Source organism: Lissotriton vulgaris, chromosome 10 (genome assembly GCF_964263255.1).
Source record: "Lissotriton vulgaris chromosome 10, aLisVul1.2, whole genome shotgun sequence".
In the NCBI taxonomy this organism is placed as follows: Eukaryota; Metazoa; Chordata; class Amphibia; order Caudata; family Salamandridae; genus Lissotriton; species Lissotriton vulgaris.
Window position 1 is genome coordinate 851,824,861 of NC_141698.1, and position 21,569 is coordinate 851,846,429.

Consider the following 21,569-nt stretch of genomic DNA (forward strand, 5'->3'; position numbering starts at 1 on the left):
TGCATTGGAACCAACGTCTTAATAGGCTCAGCACCTAGGGAACCTGACTGGTTCCATCCAGGTGTCGTAGGAGACTTCAGTAGATCTGAAGGGGTGGGTGCTCGACCACAATTAGACCGGCTGTAGAACCCTCTCCCACCCAGAGCTGATGGTGGTTCCAGATGTGTTACTTTTTGTTTGGACTGTCATCTGTGAGAATTGGTGATTGAGGAATCTCTGCTGTGGTAAAGACCCTTATCCACATCGCTGGGGGCGTGTTCTCCGGCATCTCCAGCAGTCGACCAATCAGGTGACTGGACGTCATCTGCCACTGTCCAATCGGACGAGCTGGGGGCGTTTAAGGAAGCCCCGTCTTGGATTCTCGGCGCAGAACCTTTGGGACGCCAGCCGAAGCACGAGGAGGACGCCACGGAGGAAGAAGGAGGAACTATCGTGGAACCGCTTCTGGGACCCCTGGAGCAGAGATTCGACAAGCCAGGAGGCCAACGTTACCACGAGCCGCCCCGCCACACTTCCAGGGGAGAAGTGTGGCTCCACAAGGTACGAGGGCGTTTTCAGGGATTGTTTAAATCACGGGGTGGGACGGGGTAGCCTGAGGGTGGTCACTATCGCCGTACCTTGACACTCATAGACTGCTATAGATGGTGGTAGCACCCTGGTGATCCCTCACTACCCTACCCTCCTCTCACCTGTTGTACATATCGACCCCAGCCCCTAACGTGGCTGCTTTTCTTTTCCTTTTCCCGAGCGTATCTCCGGACCAGCGGCCATCTCTGGTTGAGCCAAGACAGGAACCGAAGACCCCGGAAATTCCCCAACGGAGAGATTCCAAGCTTGTGTTGTGTAACCTACTGGACATTGTGTTCTTGAACCCCCTTTTGAGACTACCCCAATATTGTCAAACTGAATAAAAACGGTTAAAGATAGACTCCAAGTCGTGGCGGCTCTCATTCTCCCGACCCTGCTCCCCACAATCTTTAAACACCAGTGTGGACAAACTAAGGGATTAGATTTACTTCTTCTTTATTATTCTGTCAAAGATTTTTTATCTTTTTGGCACACTGTTTCCACAATCAGTTTCTATAGTGGCACCGCATTCTGGCGCAGAAGGTTTCACAGGTGAAACTGACTTCCGCGTGCCAGAGGGGACCTGTATGGCTCCACTGACGTCATGATCGGAGTTGAGGTTATCACGGAGACGTACAGCACCGTCCCCTAGTGCGCAGAGGTACTGCTGAAAAATGTCCGGATCCAGTCTGATGCCTGGGGAGAATTCAAAAGTTAAGGAATCTGCGGCTAGACTGTCTCTACCAGATATTATGGTATCGAAGGTAAGTAACTTGTACAATAAATAAGTATCAAAAAATATATTTTTATTTCTCAATTAACTTCCCTCACTATACCCTTACAAACCTAGCAACCCACACTTAAATATAACATAACTAAAATAAAGAAGTTTAACACAATTTACATAATTGATAATCAATTAACTAACTAATTAGCAATTTATAGGTAATTATTACTTAATGAACTTAACATCCCACCCTATAGCCCTATACACCTAGCAACCCGGAACTAAATTATAAGTATAATAAATAAGTATTGTATAATGTACATACATTATTAATAACATAATTGTAATATAAATAATTGAAAATTAATTATTACTTCATTTACTTCCCATCCTAAATCCCTAAATCCCAACAGCTCACACCTAAAATGTAAAGTTATTACATAATGTAAATAATTTATCAGGTCAATAATGTATAAATTATTAATTATTTGTTATTTTTCTGCCCTATACCTCTACAAATCCAGGAGCCTGCACCAAAACTAGAACTAAATAATATAATTATTGCACAATTTACATAATTATTAATAAAATAATTAATAATACATTAATGATTGTTAATTAATTATAACAATTGACTTCCCACCCTATACCCCTACAAACCCAGAAACCCCCGCCTACAGTATAACTAAAAAATACAACTATTACACAATTTACATCATTAGTAAGCAATTACATTATTAAAAGTAATTGATTGTTAAATATTACTTAATTAACTCCCACCCTATCGCCCTACAAACCTAGCAACCCGCTACAACACTATAAATTATTATTAGCAATTAAATTAAAGATTATAAATCACTCAAAATTGCAAACTATAATAAAAAATATTATTAACTATTATACAAACTAAAATAACACAAAATTAATATATGAACTAAAACTTTATTTAAAAATTATATTTTTTGCAACCATGTTATTGAAAACAATATTAACAACAATATTGTGAACAATATTACTTACCTGAAAAAAATCGATATTCTTGACAATATTTCTGCATCATATTTCTGTACTGCAATATTTTTTCCAACATCACTGTGCCCCTATATTTACAACGCAATATTTTGTCCAAATACCCATTGGACCAGAGCCATAGCTGCTACTACTGTGTAGGTACACGGAGTGCCTTTTTATAGACATCAGTCAGGCTGAGACATGACCATCACTTCATACATTCACGAAGCACTACTGGTTTATAGCCCGGTCCAGCAGTAAGAGTATTTCCTTCCTATGGGATTTTCCAGCCATTCTACAGACCCACTACCTTAGGAGGTATTGCTTTGGTGTCTATTCATATGGTGAGGAATCTGCTGTTAGATCATGTGATGGACAAGTTATTTACCTTCTGTAACGCTATTTCTGTTGAATACTCTTATCTAATTGCAGATTCCTCATTGGCCTTCCTTCTCCCCGTTTTGTGGAGTGGATTCTTTTCACCATTCTTAAAAAAATTCCAAATGAGAGATCTGCACACTAATACATCTGATCAGTTAATAAACTCTGCGTCTGATGGCACAGGTGGAGTCAAGGAGCAAACTGATGTCAATTCACAGGGTTTGTACATATATGTGGCTCCGGCATCACTTCTAGAATATGATGGGACAAGTCGTACTCAGAGCTGCACATGGCCGCATTATGGCGCACCAGAGCAATGCTGAGAAAAATCTCTGGATCCATTCGAGGACCCGAGTGTATTCACATGGTGAGGAATCTGCGGTTAGAGTATCCACCAGAAAGAGCTTTATCGAAGAATTCTACACAAGATTTTCAATAAATGTCTAACTCTACTCCTGTTGGAAATCCTTCCTTCGTAGTGACATTTTTTAAATGAGTAAATGCTTACTGTGATGGTCAAGCTAAATTGTGGAACATACAACACAGCCTAATAAAATTAGCAGTTTGTGTAGATTACTTGTAAATGTGCAGTAATGCTAAGCTTTAGTGAGCTTCAGTAAGGTATACTAACAAAATTGCAATTGATTAATGAACACTGTATTAGCATTGGTTAGAGCGCATTTGTAGATTTATTTTCACACAGGGATTAGCAAATATTATGGCTTATATATGTGTATTTACTCTCTCAGGGAGAAAGCCAGATAATAATAATAATATAGTAATAATAACAATAATAATAATAATTATTATTATTATTTATTTTCTCAGCGAGAAAGCCAGATGATTTACTATGCTGAAAATGCAACCATGCGCCTTCATTTAAAATGGCCACTGGAGCACAGTGGCATGTATTGGTCGGCTATTTTGCCCTACTCTGTTATCAAGTTCTTAGTACACTGAACCATACTCTTAAAGAATTTTTTAATGCTGAAAACGCATGTCTTTTTCCACTTTAAACCTAACGGCTAGAACGTTTACTCAAACCTTTTGCATGATGCATGACATATATTTTCCCAGAGGTGTTGGACCTGGCCCTTTTGGCAGGTTCACCCAGGACTTTTTGCTTTTTCCTAGCCTGTTTCTGGAACCTGGTGGTGGTGATTTTAGGCCTCTGCGCACTTTTTCACTGTGGTACAGTGTAAAGTGCTTGCGCTCTCTGTGTATGTGTGGTGAGTGACCTGCCCTCCCATAGGAATGAATGGGGAATATGTATGCCCATGGTAGTTCCTGATGTGTGGGGAGTGCAGGGGCGAGTTTGGTATGAGAGAACTCGTGAGACTGAATGCTGCGAAATGGTATATGCGGCATGGTTGTGTCTAGTCTAGAAGTGACACTTTTAGAAGTTGGCATATTTGTGTAATTTGTGTCTGGCGTGTGATTGGCTGGTGAGCCTGGTCCAGGAGTGCCTGGGCCTGCTTGTGGATTGACTGTCTGGTTTGAGGATGACAGGGGCTGGAGAGCCCAGGAGGTTGTCTGAGTCAGCCCATGGATGAAAGGCAGCATCTGCTGCCAGGGAAGTGGGAGGAGATAGCACCTGATAGTGAAGGGCTGTGCCTGCCTGACCACAATGCTGGCTCCAACCCCCCGCTGGGCGACTGTCACCTCTGTCCCTGATACTGACAGGACTTCCCTATAACCAGTTCTAGCTGGTTCTCACACTGCCTACACAAAGACTTCAAATACTTTTCTGTGTATAAGAAGGGGCTGTGTCCCCTTCCAATTTGTTCTTGTTTCTGACTTGAATCTACCAGGGGCGGGCGCTGCCCAGCCCCTGGATGCCTGGAGGACTTCTGGGGGACCCCTCTGCCTTGCCTGGGCTGATGGTGGGACCCTGCCCAGCCCCTGGACTGCTGATGCCCTGGATTAACCGGAGGAGCCTGGGGCTGACCTTTGTCCTGGACTTTTGCTGGACCTCTGCCCTGCTGAGGGCACCTGGGAGTGCTGTGCTTGATGTCTAGCGCTTGGGGAGCGCTGTGTCTTTCCCTAGCGCTGGGAGCGCCCTGTGCCCGACCCCTGGCGCTTGGAAGTGCTTTATTTTTGCTTATTGCACTGGAGAGCGCTTTTGTGGTCAAGCCGGTGCCCACCCGGCATTTGCGGAATTTGCTGTGTTCCTTTGATCGGAGAGTGCCCACCTCGCTTTATGGTTGGCTCTGGCGGCTGCCCACGCCGCATTTGCCCCGCGGCCTGGCCGCTATCCTTGCCTGTTAATTTATCACGAGGGAGCCCACTCCTCGGATAGTGATTCCCCGCCTACGACTGCCTTGGACGGGCCGCCGCTCTGCCCGCGGCGACCCGGAAGTGCTTGGCCGGCCGGGCAATCACAGCGCGGCCGGCCAGAAGTCCCGCCCCCGCAGCCCGAGAAGGAGTGATGGCCGCCCGGGGCTCCCGTGGCCCGCCAGGAACCAGCCGCCGAATGTCGCGGGGCTCCCAGGACCAGGAGGGAGAGAAGCGCCGCCCGGGGAAGCAGCCTCGGAGGAGGAGCAGACCCCGTCCCGTGAGCCGGTGAGTGGGGCCCGGGGAGGCTCAACCCGCCTATTTTGATTTACGAGCCTGCGAGGCTCGTGAGGGCATTTGTTTTTGTCGAGTCCCCCGTGAGGGACTCCAACGAGGCGGCAGTATGAGAATTGGAGCCCCGAGGCTACTGGTGGCATATTTGATGAGCCCTGCGAGGCTCCCCGCCCACAATTGTTTCGAGAACCACAAGAGGCTCCAAGGGGGGCAGTTTGTGTTTAGAGCCTGCGAGGCTCCCCCGAGGCTCCACGTCCCCAGAGCCAGATGGCTCAGTTTGGCGCCATGGTTGTCCCAAAGGGCTGATGAGAGCCCTGGCGCAGTTTTTCTGATCTACAGCCGCCCAGCAATTAGTGGGCAGCTGCACCATTTAGGCGCAATTTCTGGAGAGAGTCCCTGTGTGGGACAGAGAGGGCACAGTGGTGCCAGGCCTTCACAGCTGCGCAGCACTTAGTGCCAGCTGCCACGTTTAGGCTTTCTTTTCTTGAGACTGACGCTGCATGGCAGCGCACCCTGACATTGAGACTCAGGGCGTCTTAGCCCCAACAAGGCCAGTTGGCCTAGGGACTGCCACAGGTAGTTGCTTATTTGAGTTTTTGCGCAATTGTATGGTTAGGGCACCTCTGAATGTGTTTGCTTGCATCATGTGTTATTCCTGCACCTCTGAATGTTTTTAAACATCATGTGATTTTTGCGCTATTGTATTGCTCTGGCACCTCTGAATGTTTTTATGCATTGTGTGTCTTCTTTTTCCCTGCGCTGCACCTCTGAATGTTTTAGGCATCATGTGTCTTCTTGCGCTGCACCTCTGAATCTATTTTATTGCATCATGTGCCTTATTCTTAACACCGCTGAATGTGTAGGTTTATGCATCATGTGTTTCCCTTTACTACTCCTCTGAATGTATATTTATGCATCATGGGTAATGTGTTCTTTCCTAGACCCCTAAATGCTGTGTGATACTTAGGTGGTTGTTCTTTTTAGTACAGGTGGTCCTAGTAAGGTCCTGGTTCCCTGCGTGACATTCTCCTAAGGTGTTTTGGGGTTGCGTAGGTGGTACTTACCTGTTACCAGTAGATACTGGTTGTGATTTCTAACTGTTACTTTGTGCTACAGTGATTTTATATCCTCTTATTCTAATTTCTGACAGTATTTCTATTACTAAAAACTGTTGATTATGACAGTGGCCCATGTGGCCCTGTCTTGTAAATAATCCCTTGTGAATATTGCCCGTGCCAGTTGGCACCATGTATATTGTGTGCTACTATCTGATGTGTTTTTACAATACAAAAGTTATTTTATAAATAACCTTTTGTGGAGTTCCTTTTGTGGTGTGCCTAGTATGTTGTTGCTGTTGTGTGCTGGCGCAAATGCTTTACACATTGCCTCCGAGTTTAGCCTCACTGCTCGTGCCAAGCTACCAAGGGGGTGAGCAGGGGTTATCTTGGCGTGTGACTTCCTAGCCCTGACTAGAATGGTGGTTTCTGCCTGGCTTTGGCGTCAGCCTTAGCCTACCAGAAATAGCCAGTTCTAACATTGTTGGTCAGCGGTGCGGATTTGGACTTGTGTTTGCGCAGTGCCACAGCGACAACTGGCTACATTACAAAACTCAGCAAATTTTTTTCAGATAGTCACATGTTTGGGATTATTGTTTTTGATTTTTTTCCTCAAGAGTGTCATTTCCAAATGTGTTCCTGCGCTTTATGTTTAGTGGCAGATGAGAGAAATTGACAGGGCGGGATGCCAGTAGAGGGGGAGGTTCTCATAGATTAGGAATCCCTTGCTGGGTCCAGTGTCCAATCCCAAATCCTGTCCCTGTGTGGGTAGATGGAAGAGAGGGAGTGTGAGGAGAAATGACTAGCTCAGGAGGGTGGTTATCACCTGAGTGTAGTGTGTGTGTCTGGATTCCCCAGTATGGTAGGATCCAGTGGTGACAGCTTAAATGTGTCGAGTGCGTGTGAAGTCCCATTCCCAGTTCCCAGAGTATGGTGCCTGGTGCTCAGTAAGAGTGGTACAGGTTGTGAGTCAGAGGCAGTGAGGAACTGTCTCACCAGTCTGGAGGGGGAGTGTGTGGATGAGTGGTGTCTTGAACTGGAGGAGTTGGTGTGAGTTTTTTTTTAAGGAGCTTGCACGTGAGGTGTACCTCTGGTAGTGTGCAGGAGGTCCTGCAGAGGCACTGGACAAGAAGGTGGATGTCTGGCGGTGTGCTAGATGTCTTGCAGAGGCATTAGGGAGTGATTCTAAAAGGAGTGGCTTGTGTATCTGATGATCCTGTGAAGGGGAAGAGGTTCATGTGTAACCCAGCTATGTCCCAGTAGTATGGTAGGGGTGTAGGGGCTCACGCCCTGTCTCAGTGGAGGCGGAGTGAGTGTGGGACGGTTTGTCCCACGTTGGCCCGAAACCCTATCTCAGGGCCTGGAGGGTTCCCTAAGGGAGCGCCAGGCAGGGGCATAAGCTGTACTTACAGGTCATTTGAGGAGGATCTTCCTGTGTCTAGAGGACGGGGAGTGTCTGTAACCAGAACTCCGGCGGTCCTAGTGTTAAGCAGTACCGCTCCTAAGTGGAGGGTGCAGAAGTCCTGGCTCGCTGAGCATGTGACCGTCTAGAGTGCTTGACCATTTGTGGGGCCTCTGGAGGTCGTTCCCCGAGGAGGGGGGAAAGCCAGGTTGGGGTTGTGGCCTTACCTGGGAGGAGGACTAGAGGAAAGTGTGTCACTGATACGCCGCTGGCGTGTGCTCTGTCTAGCCTGGGACATACTGAGAATCACCCTGTGATAGGGAGTACTGGAGGAGAGTGTGTCGCTGATACGCCGCTGGCGTGTGCTCTGTCTAGCCTGAGACATACTGGGCCTGTAGTCATGGAACTGGAAGGGGGTGCAGAGGGACGGTGTCCTTACTTCTGACCCCGGTGCAACCTGAGGGTTTAGATCTTAGGTTGGGAGATTAGGAAACTTCTAGGTCAAGAGGAATCTCTGCCAAAGTGGATCAGCTGAAGAGACTGAGGGAGCTGCCCTTGCTGTGTGTTCTGGGGCTCACCTGCAGTTTGTTGTTTCCACTAAGGTAAAGGAAAGGGGACTTTGCTGTGTGCTGTGTCCCCCCACCTGCTTGAAGAGGAACTGTGCTGTGTGCTTTGTACCTCAGAAGTGAAATAGTTTCCAGGTGGTAGACCAGTGATGGAGTGAGGTCCTGATCTGGTAGGAGAATTGTGTTCTGGTGAGTGCTTCTCTGTGAGGGTGCGGGAACCCAGAAGTAGAGGTAGGGTGGGGCATTCTTGCCCGTGACCTCTGGTCAGCCTGGGGGTGTGGACCCTAGGTTGTTGGATCAGTGGTAGTTGTAGCTACACTGAGAGAAAGAGTGGAGAATGGCTATTGTGTGCCAGGGTTTCTGCCCCCCGCTCTGTGGATTGGTTAGGACCTGTGATATTTGGATGGCCTAGGGCCTGGTCTTAGCCGTGGATGACTAGGGAGTACCAGTGGGGTATCCTAGTTGTGTCAGAGAGTTATTGTTAGGAGGAAACCATGTGGGTTCAGAGTGCCGAAAAACTGGAGGGTGTTCCTGCAGTGCGGGTCCGTGTCCGTGTTTTGTCGCCCAAAGCAAGGAAGCCCATCAGTGGAGTGATTGGTCTACCCTGCGTTTTGGCTGGAAGGGGGTTGTGTTGGACCCGGCCCGTTTGGCAGGTTCACCCCGAGACTTTTTGCTTTTTCCTAGCCTGTTTCTGGAACCTGGTGGTGGTGATTTTAGGCCTCTGCGCACTTTTTCACTGTGGTACAGTGTAAAGTGCTTGAGCTCTCTGTGTATGTGTGGTGAGTGACCTGCCCTCCCATAGGAATGAATGGGGAATATGTATGCCCATGGTAGGTCCTGATGTGTGGGGAGTGCAGGGGCGAGTTTGGTATGAGAGAACTCGTGAGACTGAATGCTGCGAAACGGTATATGCGGCATGGTTGTGTCTAGTCTAGAAGTGCCAATTTTAGAAGTTGGCATATTTGTGTAATTTGTGTCTGGCTTGTGATTGGCTGGTGAGCCTGGTCCAGGAGTGCCTGGGCCTGCTTGTGGATTGACTCCAGCCCCGGAGGTTGTCTGAGTCAGCCCATGGATGAAAGGCAGCATCTGCTGCCAGGGAAGTGGGAGGAGATAGCACCTGATAGTGAAGGGCTGTGCCTGCCTGACCACAATGCTGGCTCCAACCACCCGCTGGGCGACTGTCACCTCTGTCCCTGATACTGACAGGACTTCCCTATAACCATAGTGAAGGGCTGTGCCTGCCTGACCACAATGCTGGCTCCAACCACCCGCTGGGCGACTGTCACCTCTGTCCCTGATACTGACAGGACTTCCCTATAACCAGTTCTAGCTGGTTCTCACACTGCCTACACAAAGACTTCAAAGACTTTTCTGTATATAAGAAGGGGCTGTGTCCCCTTCCAATTTGTTCTTGTTTCTGACTTGAATCTACCAGGGGCGGGCGCTGCCCAGCCCCTGGATGCCTGGAGGACTTCTGGGGGACCCCTCTGCCTTGCCTGGGCTGATGGGGGGACCCTGCCCAGCCCCTGGACTGCTGATGCCCTGGATTAACTGGAGGAGCCTGGGGCTGACATTTGTCCTGGACTTTTGCTGGACCTCTGCCCTGCTGAGGGCACCTGGGAGCGCTGTGCTTGATGTCTAGCTCTTGGGGAGCGCTTTGTCTTTCCCTAGCGCTGGGAGCGCTCTGTGCCCGACCCCTGGCGCTTGGAAGCGCTTTATATTTGCTTATTGCACTGGAGAGCGCTTTTGTGGTCAAGCCGGTGCCCACCCGGCATTTGCGGAATTTGCTGTGTTCCTTTGATCGGCGAGTGCCCACCTCGCTTTATGGTTGGCTCTGGCGGCTGCCCACGCCGCATTTGCCCCGCGGCCTGGCCGCTATCCTTGCCTGTTAATTTATCACGAGGGAGCCCACTCCTCGGATAGTGATTCCCCGCCTACGAGTGCCTTGGACGGGCCGCCGCGCTGCCCGCGGCGACCCAGAAGCGCTTGGCCAGCCGGCCAATGACAGCGCGGCCGGCCGGAAGTCCCGCCCCCGCAGCCCGAGAAGGAGTGATGGCCGCCCGGGGCTCCCGTGAGCTGGGGAGAGCCCCGGGCCCGCCAGGAACCAGCCGCCGAATGTCACGGGGCTCCCAGGACCAGGAGGGAGCCCCGGTGGAAGAGGAGAAGCGCCGCCCCGGGAAGCAGCCTCGGAGGAGGAGCAGACCCCGTCCCGTGAGCCGGTGAGTGGGGCCCGGGGCTGTGTGAAGGAGAGGGGGCGTCGGGGCACATTGCCGGTGCCCGCCCCCCCCTCCAGTGGTGCATACTCCTTGTGGGAGCGCTGAGAGGCCCCTGCGAGGCCCCAGGGATTCTCGAGCCCAGAGAGGCTCAACCCGTCTATTTTGATTTACGAGCCTGCGAGGCTCGTGAGGGCATTTGTTTGTGTCGAGTCCCCCGTGAGGGACTCCAACGAGGCGGCAGTATGAGGATTGGAGCCCCGAGGCTCCTGGTGGCATATTTGATGAGCCCTGCGAGGCTCCCCGCCCACAATTGTTTCGAGAGCCACGAGAGGCTCCAAGGGGGGCAGTTTGTGTTTAGAGCCTGCGAGGCTCCCCCGAGGCCCCACGTCCCCAGAGCCAGATGGCTCAGTTTGGCGCCATGGTTGTCCCAGAGGGCTGATGAGAGCCCTGGCGCAGTTTTTCTGATCTACAGCCGCCCAGCAATTAGTGGGCAGCTGCACCGTTTAGGCGCAATTTCAGGAGAGAGTCCCTGTGTTGGACAGAGAGGGCACAGTGGTGCCAGGCCTTCACAGCTGCGCAGCACTTAGTGCCAGCTGCTACGTATAGGCTTTCTTATCTTTAGACTGGCGCTGCATGGCAGTGCACTCTGACATTGAGATTCAGGGCGTCTTATCCCCAACAAGGCCAGTTGGCCTAGGGACTGCCACAGGTAGTGGCTTATGTGAGTTTTTGCGCAATTGTATGGTTAGGGCACCTCTGAATGTGTTTGCTTGCATCATGTGTTATTCCTGCACCTCTGAATGTTTTTAAACATCATGTGATTTTTGCGCTATTGTATTGCTCTGGCACCTCTGAATGTTTTTATGCATTATGTGTCTTCTTTTTCCCTGCGCTGCACCTCTGAATGTTTTAGGCATCATGTGTCTTCTTGCGCTGCACCTCTGAATGTATTTTATTGCATCATGTGCCTTATTCTTAACACCGCTGAATGTGTAGGTTTATGCATCATGTGTTTCCCTTTACTACTCCTCTGAATGTATATTTATGCATCATGGGTAATGTGTTCTTTCCTAGACCCCTAAATGCTGTGTGATACTTAGGTGGTTGTTCTTTTTAGTACAGGTGGTCCTAGTAAGGTCCTGGTTCCCTGCGTGACATTCTCCTAAGGTGTTTAGGGTTGCGTAGGTGGTACTTACCTGTTACCAGTAGATACTGGTTGTGATTTCTAACTGTTACTTTGTGCTACAGTGATTTTATATCCTCTTATTCTAATTTCTGACAGTATTTCTATTACTAAAAAGTGTTGATTATGACAGTGGCCCATGTGGCCTTGTCTTGTAAATAATCCCTTGTGAATATTGCCCGTGCCAGTTGGCACCATGTATATTGTGTGATACTATCTGATGTGTTTTTACATTACAAAAGTTATTTTATAAATAACATTGTGTGGAGTTCCTTTTGTGGTGTGCCTAGTATGTTGTTGCTGTTGTGTGCTGGCGCAAATGCTTTACACATTGCCTCGAGTTTAGCCTCACTGCTCGTGCCAAGCTACCAAGGGGGCGAGCAGGGGTTATCTTGGCGTGTGACTTCCTTGCCCTGACTAGAATGGTGGTTTCTGCCTGGCTTTGGCGTCAGCCTTAGCCTACCAGAAATAGCCAGTTCTAACAAGAAGCAATAAAAATGATTCTTGAAAAGTTGAATAGTGATAACAATTTACATTAATGTGTATACTTGAGGCTGCAAGTACTGGCCACGAGCAACTTATTTGATGACGTTATCCGATAGCCATTAATAAGTATTTCCATGACTGTATGTTTTTATTCACTTTTGTTATTGTATGTTGAGGAATAAAATGTTGAGTCGCTCATAAGCTGAACGGTCAGCCTTGAATGTCGCATGCCTTCATAAAAGTTATGCAAACTATAATTTAATGGTATCTTGTTCTACTTACTTTAACTCTTTATTCGATCTATGTACAGACAGATCATAAAAGCACGAATTCATCGATTAAATCACATTAAAACTCATTAAGTAAAAAAGCATGAATCATTTTTCAAACCTTATTAAACTTTTTAAATGTGTTAGTAAAACCAAAACCGGCTGTACAATTTAATTTGTGAAGATTAGTCTTAATTCATCATAGCAAACCCCTGGCCCTTCTATTCTTCCAACAGGCCCATAAAAAGGAAGCTATAAAATAGCAGACATTGGGGTTTGAGAGAGCTTTCAGAAAATGCAGTGCCACTCTGCATTGCAAGAAATGTTTCTGCCTTAGAAAAGGGAGTAGGAACCTTTTTCTTTCGTTAAGATAAAACTTACAAAAAAAGACCAAATGTAGGTCAGACTGTGGTGAACAGTTATCACAGGGACAGGGCCCTAGATCTGCATGCTTGTACCTCTTCTCTGGGAACCCCAACATCAATGGAATTAAACTCAGGCGGAAGCACAGCAGAATACATCTGTGTTGGGGTTACTGTTACGGAAGAAAGGTAACAGTAGCCTTCCTCTGATCTTTGTGGAATTTGATCATAGACTGCAAGTGCCTGGGAATGTCTGTTCTTTTCCTAGTGGTCTCGGTTGGCCTTCAGCAAAAAAAGGTTAATTTATTTCTGTTTAGGGACCTTAATACAGGCTGTTGGGTTACTAAAGAGGTCTCCCATCCCTATTGCATTCAATTCAATCTCCACATATCTGAGCCAACCAATCCTGCTATGGCCCTAGAGCCTCTAATATGAATATCTTATACCATTATTGAAGCAACGCCTTGTTGAAAAAAGCTTGAAGATCAGAGAATAGAACTGCAACGTTAGGGGGCCGAGAACACCAAACATGTTCGATGTTTAAACATCGTTTGAAATTGCAGAGCCTACGGGGGAATCGTAATCCACATTTCTCTTCATTAGGTGTGTTGGGTACATTTTATGTGAGCAAATATTTAAAGTAATTTGAATGCACAACATAGTTATACTGTATTTTTCACAGTGCAATTTCACTGAAAGACATCTGAGAGTACTCAAGAAGATGGTGAAACATTACCAGAACGGAGTTGTATCCTTTTCAGTTGATGTTGCGGAAAGTACCTTGCTTATTATTTAGAATGATTGACTTTTTCATGCCTGTTATTAATTTATTAGTTTTTTTTATGTGTTTCTGAAATTAAGTTACTTTTATAGTTCACTGTCACTCTTTTCTTCTTTTTAATAATCTGTTATGAGAATCTTATTTATGAATGAAATGTTTATGGGTGCTTCGTTTTTATTGAATTCTTTCGAATTCTGCATTTATAAGCCCCCTAAGCATGTTTGTAAACAATATGGACTACACTCACTTCTTCTACACGTATTATATAATTATCTTTCATTTCTGTATAATACTCATTGCACAGTTTGCATCTCAACTGAGGCTCGAAAATATAACCATTCCCATTAAAGTGAATGATGTGATATGGTTGAGAAATCTTTCTGCAATGAAGGGATGTCATTGTTTATTGTCTATGCTAATTATTCCCCTCCTCTGTTTTTGTAAGCTTTGTCCCATAATTTTAGTTCGTAAGGGAAGGCATCTTGGGTGTTTGGCACTAGCTAGTAAGCCCAATACACAATCTTACATGGTTCATGAGTGTAGGCTCTGGAGTATACAGTAATTTCTGGCTCTTTTATATCCGAGTTAGGGCACGTGGTTCAAGATATATAATGAATTTTGGATGCTTTCTGACATAACCCACCGCAGGTGAGCGACCCCGATTCGCTCCGGGCTTTGCACCACTTTACACCTTCACCTCCCCCCATTGCCTCCTGCAAGCTGACAAGAAGGCTCTTTGTGTAAATAGCCGCAGTTTATTAGCAATATGGTGGTCATAGAACATCATGATAATCTCGATTATTGAAATGCCTCATGGACTTATTACAGGTTATGGCCATGATCATTAGATGGCCATAAATAATTGATTCTCATGCATCATCCTTACCATGTAATAATCACAGCTTCGCAGAGTGATTAGCTGGTTGTCCATCACCATAAATCACCCTTGACAACACTCCAATGAACCCCCCCCCCCCATAGAAGCTAGGCATTTCAGCTTCTAGGCTATGTCTGCTATGGATGTGTGGCGTTCCTGGCCCTCTCTGGCCATGAACGCAAGTGCTGTGTCAGCCCAGCAGCTAACATTTTATCTGGCCCTTCTTTCAGCTACCAGCATCCCTGCAGTGAGGCATGCCTAGGACACTGTTTCAGCCCCTCTTCTTTCGGATGGCTTTCTGTCTATCTTACTGTGCTATCGTTGTCAGTTAAAGGTGCTGCTGGTAGTTTCACTAAGAGAAATTTAAAGGTTTGAGCGTGCTGATGTTGCTCAAAAGGAACATGTCCATCCTGCTACCTGAAAAGTGAAACTTGCCCGTGGTGAAATAGCCCTGGATCTTGTGGTTGATGAGGCTATTCCTGACGATTAGTCAGCCCATTCCCTTGCAGAATGTGCTCATTAGGATTTTGAGCTTCCTGTAAAAGCCTCCTATGCCATGCTTTTAATTTAATGGTCAGCATGCCCCTTTAATTAGATGCAGCTCACTGTAACCTGTATACAGCCGCAGCATCTAAAGAAAGGGCCGCGGCCACTATGCATGTCAAAGCATGATATGGGGGCTTTCAATGCAAAAAAAAAATGTGGAGTAGCACAGCCGCTAAAGTTAAAGCGGACGGTGCTGCCAAATTAAATAAATAAAGAAGTGCGGCCGCTATAATTAAAGCAGACCGCGCTGCCAAATTAAATAAAGAAACACGACTGCTATAATTAAAGCGGACCGCACTGCTAAAGTAAGTAAATAAAGAAACGCGGCTCCTATAGATAAAGCTTACCACCATCAGTAATTAAAATAAATGAGGGCAGCGTGCTACTTGTAGGAAAGCACATAGTGAGTGGAATAGGGGCAAATCACTGAAGCAAATAGTGCTCACAGCCTAGATAAAGCAGCACAAGTAAAAATTCAAGTCCTCGTGGGAGGTCACAAATGCAGACAAGTCGGTTCCAAGGAGGGTCTACTAAACCTATTCATGAATGAAAAGCAATGATTTAGAAAGGACAGTAACCGGAGCCAATTGGAAAGATTGTCGGGACATGGAAGGAGCTTCAAGACCCTACCTGAATGCAGCATGCCTCGCAGAGCAGCACATGCACTGCCCAGGCTCGACCTAAAAAAGTTCTGTTTTCACTGGAGAAATGTGATGTTTCATGTTTCAGGCACTTGACCTACCCACACAAGTGAGGTAACATTTTAATCGGGAGACTTGGGGGAATGCTGGACGGGTGGAAGTTTGTGGCTCACTGCAGATTCCAGAACTTTCCATCACAGAAATGGGAGGGAAATGTGTTTTATTTGACATAGTTTGAGGTGTACAAGAGATTCTGTATAACAGAACCTGGTAAGAGCGACACATGTCACCTCAACCTGGATTCCCCTGGGTGTCTAGTTTTTCAAAATGTACAAGTTTGTTAGGTGCCAGCTGAGCTAGGGTCCAAAATCCACAGCTAGTCACAATGAGAAAGGACAATGTGTTAAAAAGAAGTCACTTTAAAAAGATGTCCTCTGATTCACATGCTAGTATGGGTGGCCACAATTTTGAATATGTGCTAATAACTATTCCTTCTAAACTCTATACTTTTTCCCCAATTCCGAAATACATAGGTGCCCTTGATACCTATTTTTCACTCTTTATATTTTACCAAATGAATTGCTATATACCCAGTACCCAATGAAAACCCATTGCAAGGCCTCAGCTCAGTTATTGGTTCTGGGTACCTGTGGTTCTTGGTGAACATACAAGTTCTATATATCACTACAACCAGATGGGCCCAGCGGACGTAATGGTATATTGCTTTAAAAAATCTGCTATACTTAGAAGGGGTTACAGATGAAAACATTGGCACAAATGGCAGTTTTTTAAAATCTCAATTTCAATTTCTTTTTATTTCAACTGTTAGTTTCTATAGGAAAACCTTGAAGGATCTACACAGATCCATTATTGCTTTTACACCCATTTCGACCACTAACTGAAAGGAGGTTGAAAGTGCAAAAAATAGGAAAAATAGGCTATGTCCCAGTAAAATGTTAAAACTGTGTAGAAAATGTGGTTTTCTGACAAATGCCTGAAAAACTGAAAACTGGCAATTTTAGCACCATAAACCCTTTGTTGATACTATTTGCAGGGAAAAAAACAGACACTTTCTTCTGCAGCACTTTTTCACCATTTTTTCCCAAAAAACAAAATTTAGAATATTTTGGCTAATTTCTGGGTCCCCTCCAGGAGAAACCACAAAAATTCTGGGTACCTTTAGAATCTTCAGGGTGGTGGAAGAAAAGGATGTAAATTTGACATGGATACCCTATATGGACATAAAGTTACAGGGGTCTAAGAGCGAACTACCCCAAAGCTTAGCACAGTGGAGGGTAGAGGGGGAGAGTATGAGGGGGTGGAGCCTAGCCGCAAAGGGATTAAACAATTGCACTTTGAAAAAGTTCCATAAGGATTTCACAATTCAAGTGGATCACTTCTTAGAGCGCTACTGTCATAGGAGAGTGATACATTTTCTATATAAACACATTAGTCAAAAAGACTTGTCTTTGGCTCTCACTGTTTGATGTTTTCTCATCACGGTTTAAGAGACATAGCAAGACAGACATAAAGAGCTTTTGAATATTTTTTAAATATTTATATGATGTAGATGAATCAAATAGCTGCCAAATTAGGAAATATGTCATATTTTACCAATGAAAAACCAAACAATGAATGGTGTAAAAATGATTATGTGGACCAGCTCTAACCTCCTCCCAAAAGACCGAGTGATACAAATGCGTGTTTGCAATGGCAAGGAAATAACCACGCTTCTCCTACTAGGAACATCTACTCTTTCATATGGCTAGAGGCACACCTGTGTGCAAACTCTCAATTCATACAGCTGGAACCTTTCCCTCATCCTGCACAGTGTGCTCCTACTGTATGTATACATCAGGAGGAGGCAGTCTGGACGGGGTGGGTGAGCAGAGGTGACGACATGCTCACTCAATGCTCTTATTGATGTGTAGACTGGAAGGACATCGGCAGGGAAATATATAGATGGACTACAGAGCTTGAGAATAGATGAGATGACTAAGACATCTAAACACACAGCATCACATGGGAAGTACCTAACCCCACAGCCCACGAGCTCCAAAGGGAGACCATTCATATTTAAAATAAAGAGGCACCTGTGAGTGACCAAGGGCTGCTTGAAAATAAATAGAGTAGGCTGAAATTACACATTAGGGAAAGGAATTGTCATAAGTAGGAAAAACTAAAGTTGCCATCTGTAAAATACCCTATTGTTTCACTCCAGGGAACCCATATGTAAGGTTTTACACATCCCACATGCTGTTACTTTAGTAATATCCCTTTGCCTACACAACTCTTCCAATTCCACCAGTAGGAGAACAGATCTATGTCTATGGTCACAGATGCAAGCCGCTCCCTTCTAGCAGTGCTGTCCCTCAAGATACAATGATCAACAGTAGAACAATAAAGCTATCCATGTGGGAACTGATTTTAGAGCACCTTACATTTCAGGCAGCAGAGCTATGCCATAGGTTCTAAAGGTCTTACCGGATTACACCGCAGACCTTCCCTTGTACACTTTGCAGGTTCACAACTGGAACAGCACCCACTGCTTTGATCAGGTTGCACATCTCTTCCACAACGCACCTATCCATATTAATAAAGCACACCTCTTTCTTTAGAATTGATCATTTTGACAGCCAGCAATCCTCTTATACCACAAATAGTACACACACTATGGCAATGGATGCCAGGTATTGGACAGAAATGCTTTGAAAATTGGGGTAACAGTTTTAGGCAGAGTAGGCTGAAATTAGAAATAAAACCATCTTTTTTAAAGCAGCCCTGTTTCCTTTAAGGAAAACGGGTTGCTTTTTTAAAAACGTTTTCTTTATTTTAATAGCATTTATTTTAATAGCAATCACAGGCAAGGTGGCCTATTGGCTTTTTCAGTCCACAAATTCCTGTGATTGTGATTGTAGTCAATTGGAGTGAGTCGCAATTTCCACTCTACCTAATGAATATTAATTAGGTAGGTCGGATGCAACTCACTCAATTACTTACTTTACAAATGATCAATTTGTACATAGGCCAGTTTGCAAAATTAGATTGGATTGGCAACATTTGAGTGTGCAATATGCGACTGCTTTTTGCAAATCCAATCTTAGAAAATCTTGACCCTACATGTTTTACTTCTGCTTATGCCATTATTAAGTATCCAAAGCCTTGCTAATCAATTTCTAGAAAACACAACTTTGCACAGTCCTACAATTGTATTTTATTGGATGCTGCCCTCTAGATCGTCAATAATGGTCTTGGAGGCTAGACTCATAACGGGCCCCAAGCTTCAGGCAAGATTTATATAATGGTTGGAAACGGAGCTGAATGCCTCTATTGTCAGTTTTGTAGCTTTGAGCTAGATGCATGAAACCACTTAAATTTGTTAAATAACAGGGTGGGTGACACCAAAACGTTATTTGGCCATGTGCTAAAAACCGTGTCTGAATCTGAAAATTTTGTCTCGTAAAAAGGCTTTAGCTACCTTTTCTATGTCGCAAATATGAGGGGCTTAAAAAGGGTGCACCCTCAGATTTGTGGTTTGGAAAGGGATGGATCAGTTTCTAGGCACCACAGTTGCAGTTGCAAACATTTAATCACTTACAGACTCCGAAGTTGGGTGGTAATTGATTCGGAAAGAGCAACTGTTCCAATGGACAGTTTACCATTTGGAAATCTTTTACTAGTAGCCTTTTGGGAAGACCAGACAGTGGCCCAGGTGACCACAGCCTATGCCCAATATCCTCTAAAAAAGGAAGCCTTTTTAGGTTTCGCCTGGCGTCCACTGCGCAGCAGTGTTCGCGTAGGCGAAATCTTTTGAGCTCCAGTAGGGGGCTTTAACCCGCCTCTCTCTTCCATTGGCTAGCTCCATAAATGGAGGTTAGCCATTGGAAGAGATGGTTGTCAATCACTCTTTCCCCCGTCACGACGCGATTCGTGGGTGTTTCTGTCTCTTTTTTTATGTCCCGCCCCCCACACCCTCCCTCTCGCCGATGAGTTACACCCCTCATTGTCTGCGTTTTCTATCCTCCCGCTCACCCCCCGTTGTCAGCGATCCATTTGTTCCCGCCTCCTCCCTGTTGTCCATGTTCTCTATCCTCCCCTTCCCGTTGTTGTGCCTTGTTTATCCCCCGCCCTCCCTCCCGTTGTCCGTGCCTCCTCCTCCCGCCCGCCCACTGTCCGTGCCTCCTCCCTCCCGCCCGCCCACTGTCCGTGCCTCCTCCCTCCCGCCCACTGTCCGTGGCCTTGTTTATCCCCCGCCCTCCCTCCCGTTGTCCGTGCCTTCTCCCTCCCGCCCGCCCACTGTCCGTGCCTCCTCCCTCCCGCCCGCCCACTGTCCGTGCCTCCTCCCTCCCGCCCGCCCACTTTCCGTGCCATGTTGGGGAGGCTAGGAGGTGGCCGTAGTATCAACAGGAGCGTGTGCTCGAGCTGCAGGCAGTGCACGAGCCTGGTCGCGTGCCGGTGGAGGTCGAGCGCGCGGACTCCTGTGGGAGCAGCGCGCAGAGGCCGGCAGTGATGGCCGCGGTGAGAGGGAGGCGGCACCGCCATGAGGGACTGAATCAGGGCCCGTATTGCAACCCCTGCACCGGAGACCCGCTCAGGGTCCACCGCAAACATGACGTCTCCTAGGACTCCGCTGGCCACCGTGAGCGAGAAGGATACCCCGAGCAGGTGAGCTGGGAGCGAGATTGACTTCCGGGCAGGAAAGGGTGCACCTTCCGACCTGCCCCTCCCCCTTGTGCTCTCTGTCTCTTTCTGTACCTCAGTGCTGATGAACCTTATGGTTGTTAGTCCCCTTTCAAATCCCGGGCTTTGACCAGTCGTGTACCTACCTGCCTCTTCAGACCTCCTTCCTTGACAGTGGTGTCACTATTTGCGGATTTTAGGATGGTACGAACTGAATCACAGATAAACAGTGTGTGTGTGTGGGGGTCTCTGTGTGGGAGGGGCTCTGTGTGTGTGTGGGGAGGCTCTGTGTGTGTGGGGGGGCTCTGTGTGTGTGGGGGCTCTCTGTGTGTGTGTGTGTGGGGGGGCTGTGTGTGTGGGGGGGACTCTGTGTGTGGGGGGCTCTGTGTGTGTGTGGGGCCTCTGTGTGTATGGGGGGGCTCTGTGTGTAAAAAAAAAATGTAGTTTCTTATATAGCGCCCGTATCACCACAAAGGGTATCTCGGCGCTTGCTTTGGGAACCCGTCCTGGTTTTTCCCTGTGGGATAGCCCAGCTGGGCACCCCCAAGGTGAAAGCCAGGCATCCCGCCGCGGGGGCCGTAGTGGAGATTGAGCAAGCTATTGCCCAGAGTTGCAGAGCGTGAACCCCTGATTCAAGTAGGCACCGAAGCGAGAATTATCAGGTCCGTGGACATTTGGGCTCCAAACCCTGCCGCGTCAGGAATTGAACCCTGGTCCCGGGCTGACCTCTGCTTCTGGGTCTGCCTCCTCTAACCGGTGAGCCACACTTCTATGGGGGGCTGTGTGTGTGTGTGGGTGGGCTCTGTGTGTGTGTGGGTGGGCTCTGTGTGTGTGAAGGGGCTCTGTGTGTGTGTGGGGGGGCTCTGTGTGTGTGGGTGGACTCTGTGTGATGGGGGCTCTGTGTGTGTGGGGGGGCTCTGTGTATGTGTGGGGGGGCTCTGTGTGTGTGGGGGGGCTCTGTGTGTGTGGGGGGCTCTGTGTGTGGGGGGCTCTGTGTGTGTGGGTGGGGCTCTGTGTGGGGGGGCTCTGTGTGTGTGGCTCTCTGTGTGTGTGTGTGGGTGCAAATGCAATAGGTCTCGCATTTGCAAGAGATTAAGCTATTGACATTGTAAATGACAATGCCATTTATTTATCTGTTTTCAAAACCAACACATAAATAAAAATTTTGTCATTTACAATGCCAATAGCTCTAACTTTGGCAAAGGCGAGACCGTTGCATTGTAAATGCTGATTTTTTTCTTACAGCAGCAC

General features: G+C 47.0%; 1 protein-coding gene across 1 annotated transcript in view; it reads left to right on the forward strand.

The window, feature by feature from the left end:
* Positions 1-21,569, forward strand: part of CFAP69 (cilia and flagella associated protein 69) — a 552,009-nt gene that overhangs the window by 102,383 nt on the left and 428,057 nt on the right. Inside the window, exon 3 of the mRNA XM_086941791.1 lies at positions 13,476-13,541. Coding sequence (XP_086797917.1) covers positions 13,476-13,541 — 66 coding nt within the window. The remainder of the gene's footprint in view (positions 1-13,475; positions 13,542-21,569) is intronic.